The 21,964-nt window shown below is 31.7% G+C and overlaps 4 protein-coding genes across 6 annotated transcripts; 2 read left to right on the top strand and 2 right to left on the bottom strand.

Moving 5' to 3' along the window:
* Window positions 1-7,462: 7,462 nt before the first annotated feature.
* Window positions 7,463-8,875, top strand: LOC120260814 (protein trichome birefringence-like 19). The gene is made up of 2 exons (XM_039268380.1): window positions 7,463-7,941; window positions 8,029-8,875. The coding sequence occupies exons 1-2, from the start codon at window positions 7,468-7,470 to the stop codon at window positions 8,803-8,805; spliced, it is 1,251 nt and encodes a 416-aa protein (XP_039124314.1). The 5' UTR covers window positions 7,463-7,467; the 3' UTR covers window positions 8,806-8,875.
* Window positions 8,876-10,211: 1,336 nt separating this feature from the next.
* On the top strand, window positions 10,212-14,726 carry LOC120260908 (probable proteasome inhibitor). Of its 2 annotated transcripts, none has more exons than XM_039268492.1 (9): window positions 10,212-10,500; window positions 10,567-10,753; window positions 10,839-10,988; window positions 11,560-11,625; window positions 13,303-13,344; window positions 13,433-13,464; window positions 13,543-13,603; window positions 13,684-13,761; window positions 14,370-14,726. In XM_039268492.1, exons 1-9 carry the CDS (start codon window positions 10,338-10,340, stop codon window positions 14,437-14,439), a joined length of 849 nt encoding a protein of 282 aa, XP_039124426.1. In that variant the 5' UTR covers window positions 10,212-10,337; the 3' UTR covers window positions 14,440-14,726. The 2 variants fall into 2 exon arrangements, with proteins under 2 accessions (XP_039124426.1, XP_039124425.1); XM_039268491.1 differs by having other exon boundaries at window positions 13,267-13,344.
* Window positions 14,727-14,868: 142 nt separating this feature from the next.
* Window positions 14,869-18,623, bottom strand: LOC120260909 (NAD(P)H dehydrogenase (quinone) FQR1-like). 2 transcript variants are annotated; one of them, XM_039268494.1, is made up of 5 exons: window positions 18,422-18,623; window positions 16,870-17,063; window positions 16,301-16,394; window positions 15,437-15,699; window positions 14,869-15,314 (listed from the first exon to the last, which is right to left on the bottom strand). In XM_039268494.1, the coding sequence occupies exons 3-5, from the start codon at window positions 16,382-16,384 to the stop codon at window positions 15,083-15,085; spliced, it is 579 nt and encodes a 192-aa protein (XP_039124428.1). In that variant the 5' UTR covers window positions 16,385-16,394; window positions 16,870-17,063; window positions 18,422-18,623; the 3' UTR covers window positions 14,869-15,082. The 2 variants fall into 2 exon arrangements, with proteins under 2 accessions (XP_039124428.1, XP_039124427.1); XM_039268493.1 differs by lacking the exon at window positions 16,870-17,063.
* A 1,963-nt stretch (window positions 18,624-20,586) lies between these two features.
* Window positions 20,587-21,290, bottom strand: LOC120261956 (serotonin N-acetyltransferase 2, chloroplastic). Its single transcript, XM_039269978.1, has one exon. It carries the CDS (start codon window positions 21,179-21,181, stop codon window positions 20,630-20,632), a length of 552 nt encoding a protein of 183 aa, XP_039125912.1. The 5' UTR covers window positions 21,182-21,290; the 3' UTR covers window positions 20,587-20,629.
* Between the last annotated feature and the right edge of the window lie 674 nt (window positions 21,291-21,964).

Raw genomic sequence — 21,964 nt, 5'->3', positions numbered from 1 at the left:
ATTTTAATAATTTATCTTTATTTTTATTTGAATATCAAAATGTTTCCTAAATTAAATTCAAATTTTAATTTGAAAACTTTGCTTTTTTTAAGCCAATGGTGGGTGTGCGCTAACACGTGGCTTTATTATATTTATTTATTTATAAGTAATTAATATTTATTTTTAAAATTAAAAATTAATTATAGTCTCTTTAGTATTGATCTAAGTTGTATATCGTATACTCACTTTTCATGCTTTTTCTACAATTAACTGAAATTTAAAGCAAAATCATAAACACATGAATAGAAAATGATGGAAAATCCTAAATATTGGATAGGATAAATAAAAAAAATGAATCTAGTTAATATATATATACAAATATAGCAACATAGCTTAAGTAAAATGCTATTGTGGAAAGCAGTCTTAAATAAAAATTGATTATAAATCCAAAAGTATTATCATTATATAATCAAAATAATGGAGAAATTTAAAACAATAAAACTTTACATATGATCTTTATTGTAGGCATAAACAAACAACTAGAGTCAATAAAACTTTTCATAATTATAGTTCTACATCGCATATATTTTAATATGTGATGTAACAATACTATAGTTTTAGCCCTTAAACATTTGATAAGTTTTAAACAATAAACATCCCGAACTACTTCATTTTATTTTGTGAATTTAAAAAATTTGAAAGTATTTGTGTAAAAAAGAATGAAGTCGTTGATCCAATCAATTTTAAAAAATTTATAAAATCAGAACAAGTTCAAGGGAGAAAAGATTTATAAATAAAATTTTACCCATAAATTATGAGAAAAGACAACTAATAGGAAAAAGAAAGCAACTAGAAGTATTGACTTATCACAAGACTTAAAAGAGTATGTGGACATGGCAATTGCAACGTGGTTTCAATGAAAATATGTTTTATTCTTAAAAAAAACATAAAAAAGAAAGAACACCTTGAAAACAAAGTATTTTTATTTTTATTTTTTATTTTTTGTTTCTATGAGTTGATACTTATAAAATATATGTACATAATGGATGGTGTAACAAGTGAAATAACATTTTGTTGTAACAGCTAAAGCAAGATTATTGCTAGGAAAAAACACACTAAATTTTTAAAAATTTGTTTAATTATAAAAAACTATAGTTTTTCTAAAACAATCAAGCCACTGTTGAAGAAGGGGATATGGCAATTGCTATGTAGTTTCAATGAATATATATATTTTATTAAAAACACAAAGGAAAAGCACATTCAAAATAAAATATTTTTTATTCTTTGAGTTAATACTTGCAAAATATATTTGTATTTAATGGTGAGTGTAATGAGCTATGTAAAATTTGGTTGTAATAGTTGTTATTGAATTTTTATCTATCACTTTAGATATGTATAGAAATTGAAATTCAATATAAAAATTTCAAGATGGTTTTTTTCACAAATATAAATTTCAAAATGTATACGGAGACTTTTGTGTGAAATCAAATTTATTATTGATTTATAGTTCTCTAATTAATTGCATGGTTAAATGTCAAAAGATTTTTTTGCCAAATTGCTTTTAAATGTATGTAACAACGCACATAAAAACTGATGGAAATGTATATAGCTTTATATAACATTTAATTTCCTCTAACCAATTTAAAACCAAAACATCAATATGCTTTTAGTTTATTGGTACATGGTTTATTGCAATGGGTGCACTGTTAAAATGCAAGAATTTTGATGCAAACCATTTTTTTTTTTTAATAAAATGTATGCAATCAAATAGTTGAAATATTTAAAGTTTGGAATATATGCAGTATATTTCCACTCGAGCTTTCTCAAAGCATACGAGTGGTTACATATAACTTTAGAAAGCGTAAGTATATATATATATATATATATATATATATATAGCTTTTAACCCTAACAAAAGACAAACAATAAAATTTAACCAAGATGTCTAATTATGGGAAAAATAAAGTATTAACTCTTTTACGGTAAAAAGTAAAAACGGTTCAATTATGTATTTTTTAATAACTAAGATCTTCTCGTTTCATGGGATGTATTGGGAGAGTATGTTATCCTTAATCTCTAGCGTGAGAATCAAATTTTTTAACCGTTGACTATTATGACGGTAGCTCAATTACTTTTTTATTTTATATTTTATTTCATTTCATTTGACAATACGGACAAACCATCACAAACGTATACATTTTTTATTATCACACCTCTAATCATACATTGGGAGACCAATGGCCTTCGGGTCAATTGCCTCTCTGATCCCTTGTGAGGTCACTTCGGAGTTAGAGAGGGATTAATTCTATATGGCAAGCTTGTGTGATGTCACTTTGGAGTTAGTGAGGGATTAATTCTACGAGGCAAGGTTGCGTGTTTGAGAGCTATAAGCACAAATTGTAGGTGGTCTATATGCATGTGCCCATGTGGGCTTGGGTCCCACAAGACATAGGCGAGATGAAAGTGCATGCCCTTGCCTCTTTAGTAGCTAATAGTTTCTTTTGAAAAAAATCATGCATTGAGAGGTAGTTGAACACTCAACCTTCCGCAAAAGAATCAAATGTTTTAATTACTAAACTATTACAGTAATGACAATTGTGCACTCAATATAAGCTCCATTTTGTTTATTATATATTTTTTATATTTATAAAATATTATTATTGATTTTTTTAGTGTGTTTGTAAGGACCATCTAAATTTATTAGCAAATATATATATATATATTTTTTCAAATTAAGAATTTCGGGTCTATATTTTCCACATTTGCTATTTTAGTTTTGAAAATATTTTCCCCAAAAACTTATCGAATATGTTTATATTTACTTAATATTACTGATTAAATTATATATACAAAAATTGTTTAAAATGACAAAATACCCTTGGTAGCAGTTTAAATCAACTAAATTACAACTCAATTTTTTTTTCTTTCAAAAATCCATATAAAACCACATAATATATTTAAATATTTAAAATTTAATTATGCAACAAAAAAAAAAGATGCATGTGCATAGCACGTGTCCAACATTCGCTATCCTTATTAGAAGCTTGCGGCTTACAAAATACAAAGTAACAAGTAACAACTGAGAGAATCATTTTGAAATTTATAGTTCTTTTTCCTAGGTACATTCTTTGACAAATTTCTGAAAAACATATAAATACTGTGTTACAATAAGAATGCATTTCGAAATAATAGGATGAGAATTTTTAAAATAAAATAAAATAACAAAGAAAAATAGAAAATTGGAGATTTTAAATGACATATTGCTATGACTTGGGAAGTGGGTTTTTTTTAACTAAAAGATATCCCACTGGGGACTTGCTTGAATGAAATGAATGATGGATTCATAAAATAATGGAAAGGAGAGGAAGGGAAAGGAAAGATTGAATACATATCTTACTTGGGGGTAAGGGGAAGTAAAGGAAGGGCTTCACTATTTTGTGTTTGGTTTGGAAGTAAAGGAAAGTAAGGTTATGTAATGTTATTACTAAAATACCCTTATATGCCTTCCATTCAAACACAAAAAACATAGACATTTGGATTATTTTTATTTATGTTTTTGCACAACTAATCCAAATTTTTGGTTTAGGCCTTTATCATTTCAACATACAAATTCAGTAAAATTTTAAAAAAAGTCCACGATATAATAAAATTACCGTAGCACGAGCAATTATAACAAATAATAATTAAATAAACCATAAAATGAAAAAAATAATTTTCATAAAACCACCAAAATACATAATATTTCATCTCAATAAACCATAATACACATTTTCCTCAAAAGGACATAATTTGTATTTACAGAAATGTTACAAAGGCAAAATCATCAAAAAAATATTTAACCTTCCTCAATCCACCATTTTGGTGGGTCGATGAATGGAGAGAAATGGGAGGTTTTCAACCCCCATTTACCTCCAAAACCCTTGTCTATCTTTCTATTTTTTTTTTCCCAAACATGGGTTGTCCTTCTAAACTCTTGCAAACCCTTCCTCCCAAGCACACCCTGAGAGTCAGGGCATGCGCAACTATGTGTTGAATACACCACTTACCCTCACCCTATGTATAGAAGACCCATCATTCGTATTCGTCACATAAAACCTTATTTATTATGAAAGAATTTAAATGATGAGTTTTATGTGGTTTATATAGGGAAAAAAATATGCTTTGCCACCAGGCCATAGTAGTGTTGTTTTCTATTTTTTATTTTTGGGTTAACAGAGACTCAAAAATAAAAATCACAAGAACATAGCTTCATCAGCCACCTAGGGGCATCCCTGCCCTGTCTATAGTAGTATTGTTGAGTAGATGTTTTTCATCCCTATATAAATTGCTCAGATGATAATATCCATCTTCATAAGATATATTTATATATTCAAATTTAAATTATTTATTTGTTAGGGATGAATCACAAATCTAAAATCCAATTCATGCTCAGTAAATTCTTAAAGAAAATCTCTAGGTTTGTATGGATGGAAAAATATATATATTACTGTGCAAGTTTTAATTTTCTTTTTTTTTAAAAAAAAAATTCTTACTAAAAATCTTATATAGTTTAATCACTGAGAAATTGTATTTAGGGTATGTTTGCGTAGGTAATAGAAATGGGAATTAGAAAAAAAAAAGGATTGAAAATAGGAAAAAGTGGAGTGAAGATTGTTATAAATTTTTTTTTTGTACTTTTATATTAATAAATAATATAAAAACATGTAAAAACATGAATAATGATTCGGATCAAATAAAATTAGGTATTTGTAAAATATTTTGAATATAATTATTCATTTTAATTATTAAAAATAAATATTTAGATGTAAGAATTAACTTAATTACTTTGCCATCTTCATCGGTACTTATTTAATAATTATGTTGAAATATTTATTATTTAGTTCAAATTGTTTATAAATTATATAATTTGACCACAATAATAAACAATTTAAATTTAGCAATTTACTCTTTAGTGAGTATCAAAATTAAATACAAAATATTTGTAATATTGATATCGAAATTATATACAAAGCAAGATAAGATATTCATTACCATGCTAACAACTGCTTCCGACGTCTTGAATAAATGAGAGCCTTGGTTATATTTGAGAAAATTTTTCTTTTTTCTATAAATGAAAGTCTTGTCAATATTTGAGATAAATTTGGGACTTGAGAGAGTGTGCCATAATTAATGGAAAAAAGTGAAAAGCAAGAGTAAAAAAGATATTTCTCCAATTATTCCTCTCCAAACCCTTCCGTCTTGACATATATATGTGATTAATGTACGGGGAGCTATCTAATTACCCTAAATTTAAAGTTAATCCTTTGTAGGTACATCCAAACGTAGGCCATGGGGGTGATGTGCCATTTATGGGGTTCATTACCCCATCCAAACAGACAGTTAAATCTTTGTAAAATAAAGGCACCTCACGGACAGTAATTTTTAACAAATACAAAGGTTTAAACTTAATAATATATATATATACAATAATACAAATTATTATTATTATTATTACTATGATTTTGTAATTAATATCACATGACATATGAAGTCACCAAATATGCTATATGTTTGGTCATATCAAATGCTACATCATCTGAGTACCATGAGCAAGCGTGAACTACAATTTTTATTTAAAAATATTTTTTTATATAGATTTTTTTAAAAAAAATATTTCACATAAATTACTTTTTAATAAAACACAATCAAACACTTCTTAATAATTTTTCTTTTATAAAGTACAAGAAATCCATCCGGTGCCACCAAGCAAAGCAAGCACTTATTAAAAAACAAAATTAATCTAGATTGAAACAACAAACTCATTAAATGTGAAATAGTAACTGGTTTGGATCTACATTAGCAATTTAGCACATAGATGTACTCATATACAAATAAATATATGTTTTAAAGAATACATAATCAGTCAGCAAACATGTGCATTGACACAAAAGCCAAGAGCTAATTTAATTTTTATAATAATGAGAGAGAAAGATGCCACAAGATCTTGATCTAAAAGTCTCATGTTCATGTTCTGCTACCCTGATTGGTTCCTTTGGTCTCTAAAAGACTCAGGTTCTTTATATTGGAACTTGACTGTTGCTTTGGAGGGCAAAGAGACTCATAAATAAGACACCTACTACCAAAACTACTACAAATCATAGATTTAACAGCTACTTTAAATAATATGAGTAAAAGACAAAGGCACACACACTTCAAGATGACTCTTGTTTTTCTTCATGCTTCAAAGCGTTCATTTCAAGCTCAAATACTATATTTGTATTTAATAATTTTTACAATTATATAAATATATATTTTTTTATAAATATGAATAAGTGTAGAGAACTGAAAATTGATTATTTAACTCAAATATTGTATTATGAAATTAAATTTTGTTTTTAAATATATATTCATATATTTATTGTTTTTTATATTGATAAAGTTAATAAAAAAGTTTATGAGAATTTAAGTGATTGATTTTAAATTTAAATTTGTATATAAAAGAAAATCAATATATATTTTTTTTTACATACTTGATATCTCACATGTTTTCATGTCATATGTAAAAAAAAACTAACAATAATTTTATGTAAAATAAGTTTTTTTTATAAAGATATAAATAACGTCATAGTGTACTTTATTCTCAAGAAGAATATGAATATTTATGCACTTATATAGAAAATTCACTAGCAATAAATCAAGAAGTTGTTGGCTTATGCTAAATAAGTTTACTAATAATTTTGAATATACGGTCATATATAATTTTAAACATTTATTAAATAAAATATACACTGTCATTATTTGTGTAATCATCAATATTTGTAAAAATACATATGCATAATTTAAATAAAAAAAACATGTTTTAAAAAAAAAAAAATTTAGTAAAATAATTACATATAAAAAAATATAAGATGCATCATTTGCGGCCGTTCATAAATGCACCGTTCACTAGGAATATTCACTAACAACTATTAAATTATCATTTAACAACTATTTTTTATAGAAGCACGGTATAAAATTACTGTATATAATCACACTTTATCATTGCTTGACAGTGTTAATTATATATATTTTATTTAATACTATACATAAATAGATTGCACTTGATGCAAATTCTAATAATAATTATAATAATAGATGTCCATATATTTGTAATCTACAAAATGTCACTAAATGATTGATTCTTGTTAAAAAAAAACAACAAATAAAAATCTCATGATGAACCAATCTTAATCGACTTTTTCTCCCAACTCCATGATTTGATATTGACATCAATAACCACTCTGCTACTAAAACTTCAACTCACAATTAAAGTAAGAAGAAACAAATGTTCATGCATGAGGTACAATAATAACACCTACTCTAAGCGCGCACCAGCTTGACTCTTAAGCATGTGATAACAAAAATAATCCAGTTAAAAAAAAAAATAATAAAACAAAAAAGACAAAAAAGTTCAACTTATAATAATCATCAACACCTTGCTTGCACTCACAAACAACAACAACAACAACAATGGAGCATCTCTTTGAGAGAAGAAGATGCCTTCTCTTATGCCTAACCTTAATTTCCTTTGTTCTTCTAACTATCATGGCACCCTACCACTACTACACAGTCTACACCAAGTCCCAAGTTCCATCAGTTATATGGAAAACTTCTTCCCCTGCTTCTCCTCCTTCAGTTCATCTAAGAAATACTGCAAAAACAGCAAGAGTGTGCAATGTTTTCAGTGGAGAATGGGTGCCAAATCCTAGTGCTCCTTACTACACCAATGAGTCCTGTTGGGCCATTCATGAGCATCAGAACTGCAGGAAATATGGAAGACCTGACACTCAGTTCTTGAAATGGAGGTGGAAGCCTAATGACTGTGAGCTTCCCCTGTTTAATGCTGCCCAGTTCCTGGAAATCCTCAGAGGCAAATCTTTGGCTTTTGTTGGTGATTCTGTTGCCAGGAATCATATGCAGTCATTGATGTGTCTTTTGAACAGGGTCAGTCCTTCATTTCTTTTGAAAATTTAATTTATAATTAATGACAAAAATGCCATTCTGATTGATTTCTATGTTTTGTTGTTTCAGGTATCATTCCCAGTTGATGTATCCCAAACAAGTGATGAGAGATTCAAGAGATGGTCATATGCAAGCCATAGTTTCACATTAGCATTTTTCTTGTCACCATTTCTAGTTAAAACAATGGAAGCTGATCAAAATGGCCCAACAAACACAGGCCTGTTCAACCTTTACTTAGATGAACCTGATGATTGGATTACTAAAGTCAATGAATTCGATTATGTTATCATGTCGGCTGGGCAATGGTTTTTCCGGCCGATGATCTTCTCCGAGAAGAAACAAGTCATTGGTTGCCATTTCTGTCTGCAAGAAAACATCACTGATTTAACAAAGTATTATGGTTACAGAATGGCATTCAGGACTGCATTCCAAGCCATGAATGAATTGAGAGGTTTTAAAGGAATGTTATTTCTGAGAACATTTGCACCATCACACTTTGAAGGTGGAGATTGGAACAAGGGAGGTAATTGCCTGAGAAGATTGCCATTGAGGAACAATGAAACAAGGCTTGATGGATTCAATCTAGAGCTTTATATGATTCAAATTGAGGAGTTTAGGAGAGCAGAAAAACAGGGGAGGGACAGAGGAATGAAGTATGGATTGATGGACATTACTGAAGCTATGTTACTTAGACCTGATGGGCATCCAAGTAAGTATGGACATTGGCCTAATGAGAATGTGACTTTGTATAATGACTGTGTGCATTGGTGCTTGCCAGGACCAATTGATGCATTTAATGATTTCTTACTTCATATGTTGATTGATATCAAGAAGAAGGAGAGCTGATTCTGGAGAAGTTTTTAATTAAGATTGTGAGATGGAAATATTATTGTTCTGTTTGTAAGCATCCATTGTGAATTAGTGTGGTTTTGGGTGAGACTTTCAATGCAATTGTTTCTTTATATGGGATTTAACTGATTGATGGTTTGTTAAGTTACTGAATTGCCGAAAAGTTTTATGAGTATGTAGATGTGAAGATTTGTTTTTTTTTACATATGTGTATATATGTTATTTTTAATTAATTAGAACATTATTGTGAGAAGATGAATGGTTTCCTCAATTCTCTCGTTTTCAGAAAATATGCTTCTCGTAAACTAATAATTTATTTTAGAAATAATAATTATACCTTAATTCAATGTCAATTTGTGTAATTTACAATTAAAAAAAAATACATTTTAAATGCAAAAAAAATGATAATATGACATATTTATGCATGTTAGAGAAAAGAAAAAGCTTTATAAATAAAAAGAAGACTATATAATCTTGCCAGTGTTAGATTCACAAAAAACTTGATTGCCATATTCTGTCACTTCTATTTACCACACTCTTAACACATCTTGGCACTTTACTTGACAGTTGACACACATCATAGCAAAATCATCATAATAAAATATTATAATAAAATAGTAAATTTATTTTTACTAAGAGTTTAATCTAACTTATCTAATTGGAATAACCAATGTTATAACTGTAAATATTTAATTAAATATAATATGTAAAAATATATTTAAGTTTTTTATTTTACAAACATGTACCCATATATATTAAATATTGGAGGGGAGAACGGAAAATATTCTTCAGGTAGAACTCCTATAGGGGACTTAGAAAGTGAATTGTAATTTTAGATATTTAAATTCGAGATCACTCAATCATCAACACAGATACTTAGCAATGGATTAGCCTAAGGTTCTTATATTTATAAGCTTCATTAATGGCAAGTAAATTCAAGTTAAATCAATACATATAAAAATTTCCCCTTGAAATCTAATATTTGGAAAATACCATAGACCCTTTTTTTTTAATAAATATCAAAATAGTTCATTTATTTTATGTTTTCTGTCTTTTTAATCCATTTAATATAAAATCCGCCTTTTGCTCTTTATATTTGCACATTTTTCATTTTTTTAACTGTAAAATCCGGCCTGTTGGTCTTCTTATTTACATATTTTTATCTTTTTTGTCACTCTTGTTCATCAACTGGAAAGACCAAAAGAACAGATTCATCAATTAGAGGAACAAAAAAAAATAGTAATGTGCAAATACGATGACTAAAAAGGTGAATTTTATATTAGAGAGACTAAATGGCGCAAAATAGATGGAACATTTTGATATTTTATTTTATTTTATTTATTTTTTAAGATTAAGGACAAAAATATATGGGATAAAAATGGAGTTTTCACAACCCCCAAACCCTCGTTATTTTTGTTTCTTTTCACGCAAGAAATCAGCTAACTCTTCTTCATTGAAACCATACACCGCTTCCGGAGTTCATCGGAGAATCTCTTCATCCCCGAGAGCGAAAGGGATCAAGATCGAGGATGGCCACAGAGAGCTCAGTCATGGCCGTCATCAGGGCCTCCCGCCCATCCTTCCGCAACCCTCACGACAAACTCGCGTTCGCAATCCACGCCACCTTCATGGCTGCCGGTCACTCCCTCATAGCCACTGGGAGACCCGCCTTCTCCGATCAACCCCCTTCTGGTACGTCCATAGATGAGCTTTTGCTTGTCTGATGATCTTGTTTTTTCACTATTGTTCTTGATTTAGATGGGCCGGAGGTTGCAATGGAAGGTTGGAACGAGCTTGAAGATAGCTATGGCTTCGTCTACTCAAAATCCCACCAGGGCAAGAAGATGAACTTGTTGGTGAAGTGTCTTGCTGTGGATGATGCCCTTATGGTGGACGCTGTCGATCTTGGGGAGCCGCAGAAGGAACCATTACATCTCCAGATCAAGTACCTAAAATTTCTTATCTTTGGATGGTTTTCTTTGATTTCATATGGTTGTTCTTATTGTTTCTTCTTTGTTCTTTTGTTGCAGTCTAAAGGATTATGTATCTGAGGATTCTAATGGGATGTCTAATTATGGCGAGGCATACAAGAATTTTAAGGGGCTGGTGAAGATCATAAATGATGGTATTTTGGCCAAGGCCGAACCCAAGGCTGAGACTAGTAGTTCATCTGGAGTCAGGTACCAATATTATTTTTATGCATTGTTACCATGTATTTTCTATAAGCAAATACCAATGAATATGAATGGTAATACTAACGCATAGTTGTCCAATTCAAGGTATATGTGCTAAATAATTCTTGCCTGCCTGGCGCCCACTCTATTTAACATGTCAAAGGGGACGCATTAATAAATCTCAAATAAATATTCATCTCAAGAAGATAAACTTCAAGTTATTCTATGTTGGGTGTGTCCTCCCCATAGCAAACATTCCGTATCTAGTTTTAATATGTGGGCTTGTCATATCCTCTGATTGAACTTTGGTGCAAACTGCAAAGCCAAGTTTGGTTATTTAAAAACTTGATGTTGTGGATTCCTGGTGAGAAAACAAGCTTATGATTAATTAGTCTTTTATGTATAATGCACCTTGCCATTCGTTGATCGCTAGAGTTAATCACCAGTCCAAGTTTAAAAAAATCATCTGTACTCTGTTGTTAATTACTTTGATATGGTTTCTAATTATTTTCTAATCATGCTTTTACGGATGTGAAAGGGATAGTGACAACATTTAATTGTTATGGAACTTTGGCAGGAGCGGGAGATCTGAATCTGTCATTCCTGATGTGACTTCTGTTGGTCATGGGCTAGATCCTTCAAGGTAAGCATTTCCAAAATTGGACTACCAATTGATAAATTTCATGTTGTATTTGTTTTAGTTTATTCATCCAGAAAATTGAGTTATCTTGGTCACAGGTCAATCTATTTAAATTTATTTGTATGACAAATCTTTCTTTAGTCTTTAAGATTTTAACAAGATCAACTTATATTTTTTGTTAATACATGGAATTGCATACTCTAGTTTAGCATTATGATAAATATTCTGTTCAATCTTGTTTGCTTGTTTTTTGCTTGCTCCATTCCATCCATGTCTACCATTACTGCATAAAGCCCCTGCCAATCAGGCTTTAGATTATGTGGGTTATTAAATTGACCACAAGCATGCATGACTGTCTAAGCTGTAAAACTCTTACTGACAAGAAAATATTAATTAACAATGCCTTTTGTTAGAATCAATTGATTTTTGTAATCCATTAAACCAAGTAGGGATTTTTCTTTTTTTCTTTTTTTTAAATGATAAGCACCAATTTTATTGGTAAACCCCCACATAAGGATTTGACCCTCTTCCTTTGGGCATCTGTGTTCCACAAATGTCATATCTGGATCTTGGGTACATCACCTTAGGTCTGGCCATTCCTTACCCATGCGTGGCAAGTTTGGAAATTTTATACCTATTAAATTTATCCTTGCCAAATCAACCAATATTTTTGGTGATTCCACTATTCCACAAACAATTATTTGAATTTTTTTTTTATATGAATCTAAATTCTATTGCTGCTATATGCTGTCATGTGCATCAAAACCTTGTGGTTGATAATGTACTTTTCAGAAAAAAAAATTAAATTATGTGTGAAAATCCCAATTTTACTGAGCACTTGTGCTTCTTGAAGTATCAGAAGCCTTTGTGGAAATGCTAATAATATTTTTAACCATGAAGGATTTGCACCCCTTTGTAGGTGTGAGATGCCATGGTTTGTCTTCATTCACTGTAAACATTTTCTGAAACTTTCATATAATGGCCCCTTTTTATTTGTTTCTGACCTTACCTAATGATTATCTACATTAGTATTATGGTGGTTTAATTGCAACGGGCCAAGTTCGGAACTTAGTACATCCTAATGTAAATTGACATTATATATATGTGTGTGTGTGTGTATATGTATAATGGCATTTGACTTTTCAGTTATTCTCACTTTTATTATGTCACTTGTTTGTTCTATGTTGCACCTTTAGATGTTTTAGTATAATATTGTCTTGGTTTTGTTCTATATATAGATTTTTAATTCTTCCTTTATATTTAATGTAGCTTGTATTGTATTATGTCACACCAGCCAGTTTTGATTCTCTTTTTTGCAATGTTGCTATACCCAGTGAAAATTTGTGTTCCAATAAGAGCATGCACTTTTTTTTTCCTGGAGCTCTAATTTTGACCCAAAGAACATTGGAAGACCAAAATTATCATTTGACTGAGTTAACTTTGACATAGAAGACAATTACTGCAAAAGCTGAGAACACTATTTGCATCTGCACTTTCCTGCTCTTCGTTTCAAATTAGACAACCTTTGTGTCTGGTTGGCATGGATTCTTCAATGCTTTGTTTTGATTTCCTACATAATGGTGTTCTTAAGTTTAAGTTTACCATGAAATATAGGATTTGTGACCAAACTTTGTTTATTTGCAGTCTGACATATCCTCCTGTTTTCCTGTCATCACACAGTGATCTCTACCCCAGTCCTGGCGCCGGGGTTCTTCCTTTTCGGTTTGTTCGTTTTCCACCATTATCTTTTTTTGTCTAGTTTATATTATAAATTAATTTGGTCATTCATTAACATTTTCTGTGCATCCAGTGGCCCTAACATCGGTGGAGACATGCTAGTAGGTATGTATTAGCTTCTGCAAGGATTATTGCTTCACATATCCTGTACTCACTTTGCCTATATTTATTTTTATGTGGCAGGACCAAATGATCCACGATGGTCTGGTTTGGGTCAAGTTTCTCCTTCTGGTGGTGGAGTCCTGTGAGTAGTAGAACATTCTTGGCCACAGTTTTTGTTCAAAACCAGTCCTGTTTGAACTAATCCTGTGTTTGTTTAAACAGTGGTTTGCCTCCAGGTGCTCGGTATGATCCCATTGGTCCACCTGATGTTCCTGGTTTCGAGCCTGGTCGATTTGTGCGGTAAGGATCTTGCCTTGATTTACCTTTGGAATTTTGGTTAAAAATGTTGGCCTCTATGAGCAGATGTAGTCAAGGAGGGAATAATGCCACAAATTATGCTATTATGATAGATTAAACCAGATCTATTCCTTGATGATATGTTATGAAGGAAGTTTCTCCGTGAAACTTAGTACTAATTATTCTTTAATATAATACTAAACAAACCCCTGTTTCTTTTTATTTACATGAAATCATAAACATGTGAATAGTACCATCATGTGCATACTAGAATCACTGGGATTTTTCCATTCCACCAATGCTCACATTTGTTAAGTGTGCTCATTGTTTTTGAAGATCTTAGGAAGAGATCTAGTCAGGTTTATTAGCTTACGTTTTGGTAAAGTTCTATCCTTTGCTCAGTCCCATTTGCAGTACTCTGAAGTTTGAGTTTGATTCCCCACCTGGCATGATGATACAAGCTTTCTTTATTGAGTTTTTGAATGTCAAATTGTTTTACATTTACATGACGCAGACTTTATCTTTCAAAATTTTTATTATGAAGACATTATTGTTATGTGCCCTTGAGTTTTGGTCTGTCTTATGTGTTTCTTGGATGAATTAATCTACAGGGCACCACCACGGTCTGGGCGACGCCCTCATCCAGACTTGGAGCACTTTGGAGATACTGACTACATATAAACTTCCACCACTTACAAATGTGACCCCAGCTGTAAATTTTAGAGCTTAGACTGTCGAGTGGTGTGCTTGTTTTCCAGGATTTTATCTCGTCTGTGCATTTTAATGTTGATAAATATGTAAAGCTACCTTTGTCTTAATTAATGTTTTGAGGACGCTCATACGGTTAATTAACTGAAATTCTGCAAGTTTTTTCATTTGAAAGGTCAATTCGGTGTAATGGTCAGAATTAAATATATATCGTACATGTGACTGGGTCTCAAAAATAAAATAAAAATAATCCCCCTTTATTTTTTTTTTTCTTTTTTGTTTCCTCACATTAGATAATATAAGGAAATCATCATCATCATCATCATCATCATCATTTCTCTGTGGTTGCATATATAAATTGAAATTTCCATGTATTACACATGGATGCATGAGGTTCTGCAATAATCCACAATAATAATCCGAGCAATCATTCTTGCACTCCCAACGGTGAAGCAGTCAAATAATTTTACACAAAGCTGTTCTGAAAAATCAAATATACACACTGACTTCAAGAATCAACAATCCCCAACTATAATATTATTATTCAACAACCCAAATAAGAGAGGAATTAGACATAACCAAAGAGAAATTGTACCCAAAGCTGTATAAGAACACATCAAAAGGATTCTTTGAGTTTTCGAGCAATGGTTGCAAAATATTTCCCTTGGTGGAATGCTTGCTCCAGTTCAAGCTCTGTCGGGAATCTTGAACCATCCCCTGCAAATGTTCCAGCACCATAAGGGCTTCCACCCTTCACATTCTCCATCTCAAACATCCCGGCACCAAAAGTGTAGCCAATCGGCACAAAAAGCATACCATGGTGAGCTAGCTGTGTTATCGCTGTCAAACTGCATGCAATGGTTGCAATGTATAAGATGAAAACAAGCACATACTTGTTCAGGCCGAAGTTTGTTTAACTAGATGATTCTGAACTATTATGACTGATATTTATTAAAGAGAAAGAGCATACGGAGTTGTTTCTTGTCCGCCACCTTGAGAGCCAGTGCTGTAGAAAATACCAGCAGGCTTGCCAGCAAGCTGCTGAGCTCTCCAAAGCCCACCAGTGGCATCGAGAAATGCTTTGAATTGGGCTGCCATCATGCCGAACCTAGTTGGAAACCCGAAGACAATGCCATCAGCCTCAGCGAGCTCATTTGGAGATATGATTGGCACATCACTCTTTGGAGGTGCGCCCATCTTGTTGAGAACCTCCTCTGGTAGCGTTTCAGGAACCTGGTGAAAATACAAATGGTGATTGATCTATAACTCTTAAGACATTAACTACATGATACCAAACAGTTCCCTGAATAAAAAAGTATAACAGGAGCATTTGAAGAAGATAAGTGAGAATTAAATTAAGCCCACTTTGTCAAAATGCACCATTAAATGCATTCAAATTGTTAATCTACACTTTTTTTTTTATGTACAACTATCAAGCAAGAATATAGACAAAAAGCTAAATAGTTTCAGATAATTATTAATTTTGATAACATTAAAAAGTTTCTTTTTTACAGATTTATGTTTGAATTAATGATTTGTTTATAATTAGTAAATGTTTTTAGTTGACTTTAATAATTGCCTGTGGAAACATAAGTGTGCAGAAAATGTTGTTTATCTTCCCCCGGGTGAGAAATGGCTAGTTCTACTAATACACCAGAATAGAAAATTCCTTATTTAATTAAAAATTTTGAAAATTTATAGCTCTTTTTGCCTAGAAAAAGTAAGTAACAATCTGCCACGGACATGGTAGACATATATATAAGAACATTAATTTTTCACATTGCTAAAAATTGTCTTTACTAGTAAAGTGATAGTTCTAATAATGAATGCAAACCTGCCACATCTTGGCTTCCACTCCTTCAACAGACAAAGCGCCTTTCTTGATCTCCTCCGCAAGTTTTTCAACGTGGCCATACATGGAGTAGTATCTATTTAGGCATAAAAAAGAATTAGATCATCATTATTAAGGACCATTTCAAACAAAGATAGGATCAGTGTGGTTCATAGAAGCTCTATAACTCTCTGTTAACTGGTTCTGCACTAAAAATATCAGTAAACAGTACATTGCAATGATAAGCAGACATTGTCATTCTGTCATATTATAGCAATAAAGCATGCTTGTGCTTATCATTCAAGGTGGTATGATATCATTGAAAAGGATAGTTATTGACATGGAAACCATAAAATGCAAGCCTGTCAATGACAAAAGTATGCTGACAGCAACAATAATGATGTGCAAAGGAAAAAACTTATGGCCTAACATCAATGTGTTGATTTTTAGTGCACAAATAACCATAGTAGGGAATGCATGGGACACTTGTGGACAATGACTGGACCAAAATAATAAATTGCAAAAAAGAGTATATATTGCATAAAGTAGGAAGAAGGTTGAAAAGGAACAACCACTTATATCCAAACAGGTGAGTCACATTGTCAATTTCCGTAGAATTTTGGGTCCACAGGTGGACAAACTGCTCTAATATCAGCAAAAATCTCATTTTCATGTCTGCAGTGGAACTGAAAGCAAGAACAGATCTCTTTGAGCGGCCGCCTCCACCAACCACACATGTCGGTGAGATCAATGAAGAGCAAAAGTACTGGTACTTGTCATGTATGCCAATTGATATAATTCAACATTGATTCAATAGAAAACAAAGCAAAACTTCCCATTTATACTCAGGCAATAATTATGAAAAAATTGAATCAAGGAAGATCCTTGAAGAAGATTATCAAGGTAGCCCAATGCAATCGACACAGCTACGTAATCACACAGTCAATATATAAACTTAAAGGACCATGGTTCAATGTCATGTTTTGAGTAGGGGTGATTGTCAAATTATCAGAATCAGGGTTCATGAGATGCTTGCAGAAATTGCTGTAGCCTCCCAAACTCCATAGTTGGTATTGTAACCTAAGATCCTAAATGCTTTAATAGATAATTTTCCAACAAACAACATTCTCACATAATGAGCAGGCCTTCTTATGGTTACCATGGATATGATATCGATGGTAAAATAATGGGAATTTTTTTATTCAATTGTCAAATGCAACTAAATTGAGAAGGTATTATTGTATACATGAAGAAGATTTTGCTTAGCATGTTCTATCCGATACTGGTAGCAGAAGGAGAAGAACCTGAGTTGATACTGTTAAAATAAGAGGGGGAAGCATAACTAAATCATTGCCCATTCTTGTAGAGACCTTAAGTGAAAGATATAGAATAGCAACACTAATAGAAATCGTTTACATCAGAGATACAGATAGAGAGCAGCACATTGAAATTTTAAAAAGAAAAAATTAAAGAAAAGAAAAGAAAAGAAACAAGGCATTAAGAAATAAGATAAAGGCAATGATTGAGCCCACCATCAATAGACACATTCTAGAAGCACAATGAATTACGCACTCAAACCTAACATTTTGATGGGGACATTCAGTTCTTAACCATTTTTTTAATAGCAAATTCTTAGCATCATATGATTTTGTTAAATTCAATTCTACATGAAAAAAACAAACTTCAAAAACTAAGAGATTAAGCTTTTGATGAACTCATCTACAATTACCAAACAAGCCATACATATGCACACATATATATACACAAACATATACTTATTGAACATATTAAATCAATACATCATCATAAAATTATGTCCTAAAATAGGGTGCCCAGCCTCTCATTTAACCTCTGTATATTAATTTAGGGTTTTGTGATTTATAACCTCAATGAAATTCATCACAAGCCTCATTCAAGGTAAAAATTTCAATTTTGCTAGCCATTCCACCGAATAAACAAGAAAAAAGAGACCTTTCCACATCCACAAACACACAGACGCACGCGCAGACACAAAAATCTAATCACAAACAAGAACACAGAGCACCAATGAGCAAGAAGAGGGGAAAATATTTGAAAAATGAATTTTTGCAAAACGAATTGAGAGGTTGAGAATCGAGAACTCACACAATATAGATCTTGGTCATCATTGAAAGACAGAGATCTGAAAAATCGTAATTTTACTCCCAAATTCCTTCTCTCAATGGAGGAATCCAAGCCCAACGAGAAAAAATCAGCAGAGAAGAGTACCATTTATAGAGACTGAAGAGATTAGTGGAGCCATTGAAGCAATTTCTAAATTCTAATTCATGCACAGTGAATTAGGTCAAAACTATTTGTTGAAGAGCATGACAAGCATGGTCACCATCATCACCATCAAATGCTTGGCCGCGTTCCCGGCACTTGCAACACGTGGCATCAATAATAGCATCACTGTCGAATTTGCTGACGTGGCTCTCTAAGGACCGTTTGATGTTTCTTGGATATATATATCTGTTATACTCCCGTCCCCTTAAAAATAAAATAATCTCCACTTATTAACCGTTTTAAAAAATTTACGAATATTTTTTTTTAATATATAATTTCTGTTTCTATCCCTTATTGGTTGTGTTTTTACTTTTTATGATGAAAGTGATGGAGAGTAATATATTTTAATAAATTAATAAAATTAAATTTAAAAGTTGATATTTAAATTTGATATGTAGTGAGATAATTTATGACATGAAAATTTTAGAAGTGAATATTTACAATAGGACATGCGGAGTGAGTATATAAGATATTTTTAATATATCATATTTAAAATATCTATCTTATTTTGTAAATTAATATATATATATATGTATAAATATTAAAATAGTGAACTTGTTTCATTTGGAACGAAGTAAAGTGTTTGGTTCTTGCACTGTTCACATAATTAAATATATATATATATATATATATTTTATAAGATTTAAGGTTTAGAGTATATGATGAGAAAAAGAGTTAACTTAAGAATCACAGGGTCAAAATAAATATAGGATATGGTTTTGGGCTAAAAGTGCACTTGAATTAGTAAATAATCCAAAACGATATCAACTACAGTGTGATTAATATAAAACAAGTGGATATATTTTAAATCTCTCTATATAACTGAGTCTTTCTTATATTTGGTGTTTTAAATAATTTGCTTATGTGCAAATTAAAGCACAAGTGTTATCAGTCTTAGATTAAACAATTAAAAATTCATGTCATTAAAATTTAGTGGATAAATAATCAAATACATTGTTTTCAAATACTATTTTCTTTTCTCCTCATAATTTGCATCATTATTTGATTAACATATAAGTGATTTAAATTTAAATTTGTGTTTATATAAAAAAAATACTCATCAGAATAAACCTGCTATATTATATATGATTTTTGCTTTTGAATTTAAAACTGGTAACTTTAGAAACCCCAAGGGCCATATGTACATACACACCAAATCCCCTTAATATATTGTCATCTCATCAATGTTGGTATAACCTAATAATAAACCACTAGAGTTCCATGTAAGAGGTTGGGAGGTCAAATCCATCCTAACTCTTTTAGAATAATGTAAATATTGGCTTATTCGTGCTTTATAAAAAATTATAGGTTTAATTATTGTATAAATCCCTATAATTATATATTTTTTATCATTTTAGTTTTTACAATATTTTTAAGTATAATTAAGTCTTTATATTTAACAGAATTAGGTCATTTTAGTCCGCTATATTATGAATAAGTGTAAATTACAAAGACTTAATTGTACCTAAAAATATTACTGTGAATTAGAATCACTCAATTTGATTAAATATGAAGACTTAATTATACTTAAAAATATTTAAAAAATTAAAAAAACAAAAAATACATAATTATAAAGATATGTACGATAATTATATGCTCAAACACTCATTCACTAGCTCAGTGAACAACCTGAAGAACCAGTGAAGAGGAAGACTACAATATGACCAAAAAAAAAAAAACAAAAAAAATCATTATGAGAAAAGAAGACTACAATGTGACAAAAGAATAAAAAAATTAATTAAATGTGGGCGGCCTAACACCGGCCACCGTGATTGGCACACAAAACACCCACCGTATAAGTGTTTTTTTTTTATAATTAAAGTAAAAAAAAAACAATTATAAAAATTATCTTCTAAGATGAACTTCTACATTATTTAAAAATAAATAAATCACAAATTAATGTTTAAAAAAGCCATGAAATCAATTAAAAAAATTATATTCAGTGCCAATAACAGTATTTACGTTTTACAAATTATTAAAAACGCAAACAAACTTAAAAAAAATAAATAATAAAATAATAAAAAAAAATCATGATGTTCTATTGATAATGTTCTTCTTGGAGAAAACCATACCCTTAATCCCATCAGGGTCGGCGGCGAAGCCAAGAGGGCGGTAGAAGCCGATGACCCGGGGCTCAGCATACAAGGCAATGTTCACAATCCCCATGCCACGCAAGTCAGCGACGATGCGCTCCATGACGGCGCGCCCAAGCCCTATGCCTTGAAACGAAGGATCAACGACGACGTCCCAAACAACGGCATTGAAGACGCCATCGCCGGTCGCACGAGCGAAGGCGACGGGTTCGCCGGGCTTGGAATGGGAGAGCCAGAGGAGAGAGGAGGAGTGATCGAGAGCGCGGCGAATGCGGGTGAGATCACGGCGGGGGAAACCGACGCGGGCGAAGACGGTGTTGAGAGCGTCGAGGTCGAGGTCGGTGGAGGAGCGGTGTTGGGTGAAGCCGCGGGATTGGAGGTCTTGATCGGAGATGGAGAATGAGGAGGCGATGATGGGACGGAAGGGTTTGCGTTTGGGTTTGGGGGTGGATGTGGGAAGGGAGAAGGAGGACATGTGGATCTGCATATCGATCGATCCGCTGATCTTGGATCAATCTTGATTTCGAGGATTCAGAGACATGGATGGGGATGATGGTGGCATTGGAAAGGATTAGCTTAGTGACGTGGAATTCTAGCCTACCTTTAGATCCCAAAACAAAGGAATTTTTAATAATTTCTTAACATGATGAGAAAGTGATATAACTAGCCAACGACCATTTGGTCTATTGGCATGGTGTTCGTCTTGAATGTCGAGTGTGGCTCTCCGAATTAGATCTCCATCTCGTGCAAGGTGGGGGCACGGTTCGATGGTGTGTGGCTCTCCAAATTAGATCTCCATCTCGTGCAAGGTGGGGGCACGGTTCGATGGTGAGCTCGGCTCCCCCCCACGTGTTTGTCCGATTCAGGCATGAGCCTTTTCAAAAAGGTGATATAACCAATAAAAAGGATAATAATGTAAGGGTATTTTGGTGAAAGTAGAGATGATTCCACTCACCCAGTACTATAGTTATTATGATGGAACCAAAATGTGGTTTATTTTTATTGGTTAAATTACTTTAATTTAGTAATTTTTAAAATAAAAAAAATAATAATTTTAAGGTAATTACTATTCTATTTTTATATTATGTAATAAATAAAAAATAAAATTTATAAATTCTGCTAAAAATGAGTTACGTTTTGGTTCCATGATAGTTACTATAGAACTATATTCATTGGATTAGTTTGATTAAGGGGTGAGATAATAAAAAGTTTTGAATGTCATACTCATTTGAAACAATAATAATAATGGGTCACCGATTGTGAATGCGGA

The sequence above is a fragment of the Dioscorea cayenensis genome, chromosome 5 (genome assembly GCF_009730915.1).
Source record: "Dioscorea cayenensis subsp. rotundata cultivar TDr96_F1 chromosome 5, TDr96_F1_v2_PseudoChromosome.rev07_lg8_w22 25.fasta, whole genome shotgun sequence".
Taxonomy (NCBI): domain Eukaryota; kingdom Viridiplantae; phylum Streptophyta; class Magnoliopsida; order Dioscoreales; family Dioscoreaceae; genus Dioscorea; species Dioscorea cayenensis.
Note: the sequence above shows the minus strand (reverse complement) of the source record. Positions and strands in the feature narration are given on the sequence as shown.

Excerpts from the sequence above, each read along its gene's own strand:
- LOC120260909 (XM_039268493.1), bottom strand. The coding sequence starts at position 18,444 with ATGATGACCAAGATCTATATTGT. Across the intron at positions 15,700-16,300 it reads TGGAAGCCAAGATGTGGCAG|GTTCCTGAAACGCTACCAGA; the intron begins GTTTGCATTCAT and ends TATTTTCACCAG. Across the intron at positions 15,315-15,436 it reads GGCGGACAAGAAACAACTCC|TTTGACAGCGATAACACAGC; the intron begins GTATGCTCTTTC and ends CATTGCATGCAG.
- LOC120260814 (XM_039268380.1), top strand. The coding sequence starts at position 7,468 with ATGGAGCATCTCTTTGAGAGAAGAAGATGCCTTCTCTTATGCCTAACC. Across the intron at positions 7,942-8,028 it reads TGATGTGTCTTTTGAACAGG|GTATCATTCCCAGTTGATGT; the intron begins GTCAGTCCTTCA and ends TTGTTGTTTCAG.
- LOC120261956 (XM_039269978.1), bottom strand. The coding sequence starts at position 21,181 with ATGCAGATCCACATGTCCTCCTTCTCCCTTCCCACATCCACCCCCAAA.
- LOC120260908 (XM_039268491.1), top strand. The coding sequence starts at position 10,338 with ATGGCCACAGAGAGCTCAGTCATGGCCGTCATCAGGGCCTCCCGCCCA. Across the intron at positions 10,501-10,566 it reads CTCCGATCAACCCCCTTCTG|ATGGGCCGGAGGTTGCAATG; the intron begins GTACGTCCATAG and ends TTCTTGATTTAG. Across the intron at positions 13,465-13,542 it reads CGGTGGAGACATGCTAGTAG|GACCAAATGATCCACGATGG; the intron begins GTATGTATTAGC and ends TTTATGTGGCAG.